The following is an 11,885-nucleotide window of genomic DNA, read 5'->3' as shown; positions in this document are numbered from 1 at the left end:
ATGAGGATTCTTTGAAAGAGTCGTACAAAGACATGTGCGATCAATGGTTAAAAGTATGTTCTAATAATCACTTAATGGCAAGCAATAACAAATTTTTACAAAAAAAGAATGATGAACGTGAAAGTAATGTTAAGAATCTTGAGAATAAAGTTATTGCTAAAGAATGTGAAATTAAGCGATTATCAAATTAAATTAATTACATGGTTAAAGGTGTAAAAATGCTTAATCCAAATTCTAGGATTTTGGATGATGTAATCGTTGCAAGAAAAAAAGCAGGTAATTTTTCTGGATTAGGATTTGATGGGTCCAAATCAAAAGGCAAAACCATTTTTGTAAAATCTGGAATCATTTCTGGCTCAACCATTAACATTTTTGCAGGATCATCTCAGTTAGTTGATGCTACAAACGTACAGACTGTTTCAACATCTGCTACACAGACCAAGTTTCTCAAAAGTAATAAAACTGGGCATTTTGTTCCCATTTGTCATTGTTGTGGAGTGAAAGGGCACGCCCGACCTATATGTTTTACTATGATGAATTTTTTCAAAAATAATTATTTCAATCGTTATAGTGAAACAAAACAGATTGTGAAAAAAACCATTCAAAAAGGTTTGGATAGAGAAAAAAATAAATTGTCTTGCTGCATTTACTTGTCATAAAACTCGTGCCTCTAATTCCTTGTATTTTGATAGAGGACGCTCCAGACATATGACAGGTGATGTAAGTATACTCACCAATTTAAAATCTTTGAAATGTGGTGCTGTAACTTTTGGTTATGGTATGGCAGGAAATATTATTGGAAAATGTACCCTAAATCTTGATGGGTTACCGAAATTGAGAAATGTTTTACTTGTCAAAGGACTTAAGGCTAATATGATTAGCATAAGTCAAGTCTGTGACCAAGGCTTCATAGTAAATTTTTCTCGTGATGATTGCAATGTTGTTGATCAAAATGGTATGAGTGTTTTGAAATGATATAGATCTATTGATAATTGTTATACACTCTTAACAACACTCACATGTCATTCAGCCATAGGTAATACAATAGATTTATGGCACGAAAAACTGGGACATATAAATTTCAAAAGTTTGAAAAGATTGCAAGTGTAGGGTTAATTCGTGGGTTACCCAAATTGGGTAAAGAATCTGTAGGTAAATGTGAACCTTGCCAGTTGGGGAAACAATTGAAAAATTCTCTCAAAATTGTCACAAGAATTAATACTTCAAAAGTTCTTGAACTTTTTCATATGGATCTCATGGTTCCTATTCAAGTTGAAAGTATTAATAGAAAAATGTACATTTTTGTTTGTGTTGATGATTTTTCTTGCTTTACTTGGGTTGATTTTTTAAGGGAAATCCTTTAAAACTCTTTGGTTGAAATTAAGAGTTGAAAATGATTGCAATATAGGTACGATTGTAAGAATCAGAAGTGGTCATGGTAACGAATTTGAGAATATTGTTTATGATGATTTTTGTAAATCTCTAGGTATTTCGCATGAGTTTTCAGTGCCTAAAACTCCTGAAAAAAAAATGGAGTTGTTGAAAGGAAAAATTGAATCCTTCAAGAAATGGCTAGGGTAATGTTGAATAGCAAAAATTTTCAAAAGATTGTGGACTGAGGCAATTAACACTGCCTGTTACATAATAAACCATGTGTTCTTACGACCAGGTACTAACAAAACTCCATATGAAATTTGGAAAGGTAAAAGACCTAACGTAAGTTATTTTCATGTGTTTGGTTGTGTGTGTTACATCCTTAGGGATCGAGAAAATATTAAAAAATTTGATGCCAAAAGTGATGTTGGGTATTTTTCTTGGTTACTCCATTAATAGTAAAGCTTATCGTGTTTATAACATGATAACACAAACTGTGATGGAATCTTCAAATGTTGTTATTGATGATTTGAAAGATTTTTCTGAATATTCTAGTGAAGAAGAAATTGACAGGCTAATCGATGAAAACACTCAAAGAGAATCATCTGATGTAACTGGAAGTGATTCTGTGCCCACAGTTTCATAAACAGTCGTAACAGAAATTGAATATGTTCCAACAACCTTTGGACAAACAGTGAAGGAGGGTCCATAAATTATCACATACTCAATTCAGAAAGAACCTTCTGCTAGAGTAAAAAAGAATCACCCTACTGACCTCATTCTTGGCAACATTGAGGATAGACTGTTCACAAGAAGAAGGTATGTGAATCTTGTTCAATTTGTGTGTTTTACTTCATCATTTGAACCTAAAAATGTGAAATAGGCTTTGTGTGATGAAATCCTGGATTAAAGCAATGCAAGAAGAGTTAGAACAATTTTCTAGAAATGATGTCTAGACTCTTGATCCTAGGCCTAATCACACCAACGTTATTGGCACCAAATGGATTTTTATAAATAAAACTGATAAATTTGGTACAATAATTAGAAATAAGGCTATGTTGGTGGCCCAAGGTTACGCACAAGTAGAAGTGGTAGACTTTGATGAAACCTTTGCCCTTGTTGTTAGACTTGAGTATATTAAGCTTTTGCTAGTTGTGGCTTGCATTGTTGGTTTTAAACTATACCAAATGGATGTCAAATCTGCGTTTTTAAATGGTATATTGAATGAAGAGGCATTTTTTGAACAACCAAAGGGTTTCATAGATCCACATTTTCTAGATCGTGTTTTTCAACTCAAAAAGGCTTTATGTGGTTTGAAACAAGCTCCTAGAGCCTGGTATGAAAGGTTAACTCAATTTCTTGTTTTAAATGGTTATAGGAGAGGTGGAGTTGATAAAACTTTTTTCATTAAAAATGCTGATTCCGATATTGTTATTGCTCAAATTTATGTCGATGATATTGTTTTTTGTTCCACTTCTAACACTCAAGTTCAGGAATTTGTCAAGAAATGAAAGATTAGTTTGAAATGAGCATGGTAGGGGAGTTAAATTACTTCCTAGGTGTTGACCCTTGTTTTGGTCAACTGACACGGAGTCAAATGCTTGATGTGATGGAAGGTATTGAAATAGATCTAATGGAAAGAACAGTAAATGAAACAACAGATTATAGTGGTTCGGCCCCACGAATTGATAATGACCTACGTCCACTTAAGCTATTATTGATATTGGTTCTCAAAGGAGTGATCAAAGAACTAGGGTTCTTCGAGTTTCACAAGCCTTAGAGGGATGAATAATACAATCAAAGATAATATCTATAATTCTCTCGTAAAGCACAAACTCAAATCAGCCAAAAGGTAAAAGTCCCTCCCTTAAGCTATTTCTTCTCTATTTATAGGCTCAAGGAGGATTACATAAATTTGTTACAAATATTCTTTCCTAAATAATCAGATACTCATGAATTATGGGAGATAATCTTGGATATGATTACAATCGCATAAGATCTTCTCAAAATATACGGAGTATACGATCAAGCTGGTCGTATATAAAATCCAAATGTTATGCCAGAGGAACCTCCCTGGTCGATAGTTGAACAGAACCTTTGCCAGGTGTCAGCCACATGTTAAAAATGTCTGCCACGTCATCCACGCCTATTTTTTGGATAACATTTGCCCCCTAAGTTTATTTATTGTGACCAGCAATAAGTAAACTTAGGAAAACAACCTTTCATATGCCCCACGAAATCTGTTAGAACCCTAGTGCGTTTTTGAAAACCGTGACCTAATCACGTCTAATCAAGCCTTTTCAGTTTTCAAGAAACCACTCCGACGCCTGTTACACTCCCCCATGCTTCGAAAAAGGGAGTTAATGATTACTACTTTTTGTCACACTTCGGCTTCTATAAGTAACCCCCTCATTCACATTTTAATCTTTTATTCGCCATTTCCTGCCAAGAACTCTCAAGAAATCCATCTCAGAACTCAGAACTTCGAAGGTCTCCCGTCATTTTTCTTAAGGGTTCTTTGTTTGCAAGCCCAAATTCGTCCTGTTTCAGAATCTCCAGCCTTTATCCAGGTAAATTTCTTCGTCTTTTAAACTCTTTGAGATGCCATGCATACTGCTTTTGAGTTCTGAAACTATTTGCGTTCTTGAGTAGAAATTTGTGAGGATTCTGTATATGCCATTGATGCTTGATAGGGTAGTGTAATTTTTCTCTATATAAGTTAGGAATTAGTTTGATAGTCAGGATCATAGGTTTAGGACGTAAAATCGACGTAAAAATTTGATTTTTAGGCTAGTTGAAAAATTGAGTTTTTCCTGCCCCTTTGGAGTTGAAAAAGCTTTTTTTCTTTTCAGAAAACTTTTTACTTTCACTTTTTGATCCATTTTTCAAACTGCTAGCATAAAACTTAGTGTTTCGGTTAGAATGCTGCTGGTCGATAGACGCGAGCAACATTATTCCAACTTTCAACATAAGCTCCCAGATTGTGCGTCTTATCTCCTCCTTTGTCTGTTTGCAGTTCATATGCAAGACCCGTGGGGAGAGAAAGACCCATCGACGAAGATCTCTTAGTTCAACTGCTTGAAGACGAAGAACATCCTTCGACCTTGATATCAGATATTCCTTTTTCTCGCGTTAACCTAAACACTTCCCCAGTTTTAACTCAAAATATGGCTCGTACCAAAACCAAAGCTCGAAAAAGAAAAACTCCCAACACTTCTCATCAGCCTACTGCTAATGCTCCCTCAACCAGTGGTCGAGACGAAAATGCCCCCGATCCAAATGTGCAAAGGCATGCCCGCCCTCGACACGCTACTCAGTCGGACGTCGAGTGGCATGTCGTCTCTGAAAGTAGGGTGACGATCAGAATGATCACCAACTACTTAAACAAATATACAATCTGACAAGGGTGACCCTAGTCAAACCTAACCCAGACCAAAAGGCTAATCTTCCTGGAGGTGCTTACAGCGCCTGGTCGCGGTTTCATGTTGAGGCAGGAGCAACTTTGCCTCTTCATGCATTCTTTCAGGGGGTGGCCAACTACTTCGGAGTTGCCCCATTCCAAATTACCCCAAACAGATATAGAATGCTGGTTGCACTCTATATCCTGTATAGCCAGAAAAAATGGCCCGCGCCGTCGCCACATGAGGTCAACTACCTGTTCGACCTCAAGTCTAACCCCAACCAAGAAGGCACAGGGTTCTTCCATCTTTGTCATCAGGAAACCGCACGCACTTTCTTGACTGACACCACCCATATCTCCAACGTGGGGAGGTACAACCAGGAGTGCTTCCTTACGCCTGACCTTGTCGCAGACAACTTGGCTTTCACACGAGGAGGTAAAACTTTCACATCGCTGGCTTCTTCAATTAGTGTTTTTCCACCACAATGTCTTGAACTTTCAATGTGTTTCAGGCCCATGGTTGCGACCAAACCCAACTCTAGGGATGGAGTCAAGGGCGTCACTCTTAGCCAGCATGTCAGATGCTGAGAAGAGTGTCAAAAATTTAGTTACAGAGGCTAACCTTAGGTTGGCTAGCCTCTGGGACCCTCAACCAACTACGAGTGGGCCTTCGGCAGGGAATGCTCATGCCGAAGCAGAACCCGAGCTGCAACCCCAAGCGTCTCCTCCACGGAGGAGACCAACTAGGGTTACGATCAGAGAACCTGCCGACACTCACCGAGCGGAGAGGCCCTTGGATCCCAAGGGAAAAGGAAATAAAAAGGCCGCCGAGCCTACCGAACTCTCTGAAGACTCGTCGGATGATAATGGTACAGTAATTTCGCTTTAAACCATTTTCCAATTCCCTGTCATCTGTTCGACGGGGATGGCAACTTTAAGAATGCTCCCATCTTAAATTCAGATTTCTTCCAGGCAGTAGGTAGTTTGGTAAATAATGTAGCGACCAATAGTTGTAGCGTGGGTACTTTACTTGTAACCTTTTCACTTTCATTTTTTCCCCTGTGTGACCATCTAGTCCCAATGCCCGTGTTGTTTCCTTTTGTTCAGATATGGACTCGGAGGATGTGTTTGAACATTACAGGGCTGCTGCCGCCTCTTCTGGCCAAAAGAAGGACAGCAAGAGGGCTCGAAGGGAGAGCAGCAAGACTGCCTCAAAGAAGGCCCGAACTGACGATCCTCTGGCTACCGCCTCTTCGAAGAAGAACTCACCACCTCCAACACCCCTCGAGCAGTCGGCCTCAACTCCCGCCAACCAACAGCCTTCTCCTAAGGCTCCTAGTAGCGAAACATTGCACACTCAGGCTGAAGGCTCTCTGCCCAGCCTCGTGGTCAGCTCTGCCAGGGAGAGAATATACAAGCTCTCCAAGCATAAACGTAGCCAGGCAGCTATTACTGAAACCACTTCTATGGAGGCTGATCAAGTTCTCAATAGAGGGCTGAACGAGATAGTTAGCATAAGTCAACTCCTACTGATGTAACATTTATTTTTGATTCCCTGCCTTTACTTTATCTTTTTCTATTTGTCTTCAGGGACTGCTGACCATAACCGCTGGCTGGCGCCGTGCTAGGGCGTTGGTGTCTTGGGGCAGGAACTTTGATGCCATACTTGTCGAGGCCAAGAAAGCACTCGAAGCTACAACCAATGAGCTTACCAAACAGAATGGCGAGTTGCTTGCGGAGAAGACGGAGTTGTCCAAGCAAAAAGATGAACTGCTCGAGGACAAAGATACTCTGACCAAGGAGCTGATGGAAACCCGGGACACCCTGAAGAAGGCCAACGAATCTAGGGAAAAGTTCAGGGAAAGCGCCAAGCTCAACTATCAACAAGCTGTACAGCTCGAGCTTGATCTGATCGCCAGCAGGCAAGAGGCGGAGGAACTCGAAAAACGAGTGCAGGAGCTTGAGGAGGCTGGAGCCAAGAACTTGGAGAAGTAAAAGGAAGCCACTCATCTTTGCTTCTACGAGTTCTGGAAGCACAACCGGGAGGCTAACTTCAGCTATCTATCAGAACGCTTGAGGAATACTTTAATGTTACAGTGCGCCATTCGTCTGGAAGATAGAAGGTTGAAGTGCCTGCTTCCCCAGAGATTTCCCTGGCAGCAGGGATAGATGGTGCAGACGCTGAAGCTGGCCCAGCCATCGACCAAGGATCTCCTCAAGACCCTCCAGCTCCTTAATCTTTTTTTTTTCTTCTTTTATCTCAACTACACGACCCACAAGTCGTGTTGTAAAGACAATTTATTTTTTATTGCTGCAAGGGCAGCCATTTTACTTTTATTTGAACAGTTACATCCGAGCAGTACTACTCACGGTGTAAAAGGATTCCTTTGACATTATAATATTTTTTCTTTATTATAATATCTGTTCGCATGACCGAACCTAGCATAGTACTTTGGCTTGATTTTTCAAAATATAAATTTTAAAAAATACTCTAAGTACCGTAGTATGCTTTCACTTATTTTGTTCATGTGTTTACATACCTCTTGGTATGCTTTGCTATCGATGTACCTTATATGCCCCCCAAGTGATCGAGGAGCTTTAGTTCCTTGGTCACTTGCCTTGACCAAGACCTGTACGAACATTACTGCTCGGTATAAAATGTAAAACGTATAATACAGCAAAACAATACACGTAATGAATAAATACTTGTAAAAAATTACAAAGTTTGGCAAGAGTGACTGGCTGCGCACAGTCCCTTATAATTCTCATATTTAGATGGACTAAACATGTCTTTACGAGTGATCTTTGAAAGATCTTACACTTATAAGCGATTAGCCACATAACATGACTAACCCTTTTTCAAAACTTGTAAAAAGTAAAAATTAATACAAGCTAGTCTTTTAAGAAGGATTGTTTATTGATAATACTTGCCCAGGTGTTCTCCATTCCAATAACGTGGAACGAGATCTCCATTTAAGCGTGCAAGTTTATAGGTGCCTGGATGAAGGACTTCTTCAATCTGGTAAGGTCCTTCCCAGTTTGGTCTGAGTACTCTAGCAGTTGGGTCGCGGGTGTTTAAGAAAACTCTTCGAAGCACTAAGTCTTCGATGTTGAACTTTCTTTCTTTTACTTTAGAGTTAAAATACCGAGCGACTTTTTGCTGGTATGCAGCTACTCGGAGTTGGGCTTTTTCTCGTTTCTCTTCGATCAGGTCTAGGGACTCCATCAACAATTGGCTATTTTGGTCTTGGTCGTATGGGATTCTGCGATGTGAGGGCGGATCTAACTTGACAGGCAACATAACTTCATACCCATATGCCAAGCAAAATAGGGTATGACCTGTTGCTGTTCGGTGAGAATTTCTATACGACCAGAGTTCTTCAGGCAGCTGTTCTAGCCATGCTCCTTTAGCTTCTTCGAGCCTTTTCTTTAGAGTATCCTTCAATGTCTTATTTACTACTTCGACTTGCCCATTTTCTTGCGGGTGAGAAACTGAAGAAAAGCTCTTGATTATGCCATGCCTTTCGCAGAAGTTTGTGAACATGTCACTATCAAACTGGGTGCCATTGTCTGAGACAATCTTTCTTGGCAGTCCATATCGACAAACAATGTTTTTGATGACAAAATCAAGTACTTTCTTTGTCGTTATGGTCGCGAGTGGTTCAGCCTCGGCCCATTTGGTGAAGTAATCGACCGCCACAACTGCGTATTTCACTCCACCCTTTCCTGTCGGCAAGGACCCGATTAAATTGATACCCCATACTGCAAAGGGCCATGGACTTTGCATTTTCTTTAACTCATTAGAAGGTGCCCATGGGATCCTGGAAAATCTCTGACAATTATCGCATTTTCTCACAAACTCCATCGAGTCTTCGTTCATTGTTGGCCAGAAATAACCTTGCCTTAGAAATAACCTTGCATATGCATGGTCTCCAAAGAAGCCTTCATGTACTTCTTTCATCAGTTCTTTAGCCTTTTCTGGTGTAACACACATGAGCAGTGGCATTGAGTATCCTCTTCAGTAAAGAACACCATCCACCAGTATATACCTAGCAGCTTGTCTCTGAAGGATCCTGGCTTTGTTTCTATCTGCTGGTAGTATACCATTCGTGAGATACTCCAGGTATGGTGCCATCCATTTATCTGCTAACCGGACCTCCATATTGGTTTCTTCTGCTCGTATGCTTGGCTTGCGCAGCCGTTCAACTAGCACTATATTTAAAGTGTCAGCATCATTTGCACTCGCGAGCTTGGCTAGGGCATCTGCGTTTGAATTCTGATCTCGAGATATTTGCTGGAGGGTATAATTTTCAAATTGCGCCAACAGATCTTTAATTTTGTTCAGATAAGCCACAATTTTCAGACCTCGTGCTTGATACTCCCCTAAGACCTGATTCACTACCAGCTGTGAATCGCTGTAAATATCCAGCACTTTAATTTTCATGTCTTTGGCTAACCTTAAACCAGCGAGTAGGGCTTCATACTTGGCTTCGTTGTTTGAAGTGGTGAAATCAAACCTAATTGCTCAGTGAAATCGATGCCCTTCCGGCATTATCAATATCACTCCTGCTCCTGCGTGAGATTCGTTAGACGATCCGTCTGTGAATAGCTTCCACGAAGGAGCTTCAACTTGAGGCTCAAGCGCACTAGGCTTTTCACCCTGCTCGATGTTTGGGAGTTCAGTAATGAAATTAGCCAAGACTTGTCCTTTTATTGCTGCTCGCGATGAGTATGTGATATCGAACTGCCCGAGTTCGACTGCCCATTTCAACAAACGACTAGCAGCCTCTGGCTTTTGCAAAACTTGCCGAAGGGGCTGATCAGTCAAGACTGTGATTGGATGGGCTTGGAAGTAAGGACATAACTTCCTTGAGGCCAAAAGTAGGCAATAGGCTAATCTTTCGATGGGATGATATCTCAACTCGGCTCCGATTAACCTCTTGCTCACATAATACACCGTCTTTTGTACGCCTTCTTCTTATCTCACTAGCAGCATATTCGATGATCGCCAGGTATATGAACAAAGTTTCCCCATTTAAAGGCTTTGATAAGATGGGAGGCTACGCCATGTGGACTTTTAAGGCTTGGAAAGCCTGTTCGCAGTCTTCAGTCCACTCGAACTTCTTGTTGCCCCTAAGTAGATTAAAGAAAGGGACGCACTTATCCGTCGATTTTGAAATAAATTTACTGAGCGCGGTAATTCTTCCGATCAAGCTTTGCACATCTTTGATCTTTACTGCCAATTTCATATCGATCAGGGCTCTGATCTTTTCGGGATTAGCTTCGATTCCTCTCGAATTAACGATGAACCCTAAGAACTTCCTTGATCCAATTCCGAAGGAACACTTGAGAGGATTTAGCTTCATCTTATATTTGTTCAGAACATTGAAACATTCTTGTAAATCCTTCACATGTCCGTCTGCCTTTTTTGACTTTACCAGCATGTCATCAACGTACACCTCCATGTTTACTCCGATTAACTCCTTAAACATGTGGTTAACTAGTCGCTGGTAAGTCGCACCAGCATTTTTCAGTCCGAAGGGCATTACTTTGTAACAGTATAGCCCTGTATCGGTCCGAAAGCTAGTGTGATCCTCGTCAGGGGGATGTATACTAATCTGATTGTATCATGAGTATGCATCCATGAAAGAGAGGATCTCATGACCTGCAGTTGCATCGACCAGCTGGTCGATCCTTGGGAGTGGGAAGCAATCTTTAGGGCAGGCTTTATTAAGGTCTGTGAAATCCACACAGGTTGGACATTTGCCATTCGGCTTGGGAACCAGTACTGTATTAGAGGCCCACGATGGATAAAACGCATCCTGGTGAACCCATTCTCCTTTAGTTTTTCAACTTCTTCTTTCAAGGCTTTCGATCTGTCTTTATCGATTCTTTTCTGCTGCAAGGGTGGAAAGCTTTTGTCGACGTTCAGGACATGGCTGATTACTGTAGGATCTATCCCAGCCATGTCTTTATGTGACCAGGCAAAAACTTCCTGGTTCTTCCTAAAAAATTCCACCAGTGCGTGTTTGGTTGTTGCTTCTAAATTTTTACCGACCTTTACAACTCTAGTCGGAAACTCTTTGTCAAGTTGGACCTCCTCAAGGTCCTCGACAGGTCCTACATCTTCTTCAAAATCCCCAAAGCGAGGATCTAAGTCTCTATCCTCACTTTGGGCAACACCCTATTTGGCGACTTCATCACCTGATTGGGCTTATACATCAATGGCCATCTGCAACTTTTCTGGGGGAGCACTCCTCGACAGACCTTTCTTGGCCTTGGTGATTGAGGCATTGTAGCACTCCCTGGCTTCCCTCTGGTTGCCCAATACGCGTCCTACCCCTACGTCTGTTGGGAATTTCATGGCCAGGTGCCATATAGAGGTGACGACCTGAAGGTCAACCAGTATGGGTCTTCCAATTACAACATTGTAGGCCGAAGGACAATCGACTACTATGAAAGTAGTGAGTAATGTCCTGGTAGAAAGCACTGTACCTGCTGTTACTGGAAGCCTGATTGACCTTGTTGGAGCAAGTCCCTCGCCAGAGAAACCATAAATTGTTTGGTTGCAGGGCTCCAAGTCCTTGACGGACAACTTCATTCGTTCCAGCGAGGATTTATACAGGATGTTAACTGAACTTCCTGTATCGACCAGCACTCTCTTCACCATCATGTTGGCAATTTGAACATCCACGACTAGCGGATCGAAATGTGGGAACCGGACATGCTGGGCGTCACAATCAGAAAAGGTTATTTCACCATCCTCTGACCGAGCCTTCTTTGATGCCCGGTCCTCCACAATCATCATCTCGATGTCCTGGTCGTGGCGTAGGGTCCGAGCATATCGTTCCCTTGCCTTTCCGTTGTTTCCCGCAAGGTGCGGGCCTCCGCAGATGGTGAGTAAAGTGCCAGCCATGGGGTCAGGCTGTAAAGGTGGCGAGTGTTGGCGTGCATGCGCCTGCTCGTTGCCACCTAGAGCCTCTCGTTGGGAAGCCCCCGCGGCCCGCACATATCTTCTTAAGTGTCCTTGTCTAATAAGGAACTCGATTTCATCCTTCAGCTGGTTACACTCATTCGTATCATCTCCGTAGTCGTTGTGAAAACGACAGAT

General features: G+C 41.5%; 1 protein-coding gene across 1 annotated transcript; it reads left to right on the top strand.

Annotated features, from left to right (window-relative positions):
- The first annotated feature begins 200 nt into the window (after positions 1–200).
- On the top strand, positions 201–2,885 carry LOC133814302 (uncharacterized). Its single transcript, XM_062247283.1, has 8 exons — positions 201–276; positions 379–453; positions 788–955; positions 1,409–1,486; positions 1,761–2,011; positions 2,108–2,193; positions 2,420–2,710; positions 2,753–2,885. Exons 1-8 carry the CDS (start codon positions 201–203, stop codon positions 2,883–2,885), a joined length of 1,158 nt encoding a protein of 385 aa, XP_062103267.1.
- The last annotated feature ends 9,000 nt before the right edge of the window (positions 2,886–11,885 follow it).

The sequence above is a fragment of the Humulus lupulus genome, chromosome 2, assembly GCF_963169125.1.
Source record: "Humulus lupulus chromosome 2, drHumLupu1.1, whole genome shotgun sequence".
In the NCBI taxonomy this organism is placed as follows: Eukaryota; Viridiplantae; Streptophyta; class Magnoliopsida; order Rosales; family Cannabaceae; genus Humulus; species Humulus lupulus.
The sequence above is the reverse complement of the archived record's forward strand: the minus strand, read 5'-3'. Positions and strand labels throughout refer to the sequence as shown.

What these genes read in the sequence shown, in the direction of transcription:
- LOC133814302 (XM_062247283.1), top strand. Translation starts at nt 201, where the DNA reads ATGGTTAAAGGTGTAAAAATGCTTAATCCAAATTCTAGGATTTTGGAT. An exon ending in CGTTGCAAGAAAAAAAGCAG is followed by an intron (nt 277 to 378) that starts GTAATTTTTCTG and finishes ACATTTTTGCAG; the next exon opens with GATCATCTCAGTTAGTTGAT. An exon ending in CAATGTTGTTGATCAAAATG is followed by an intron (nt 956 to 1,408) that starts GTATGAGTGTTT and finishes ATTGCAATATAG; the next exon opens with GTACGATTGTAAGAATCAGA.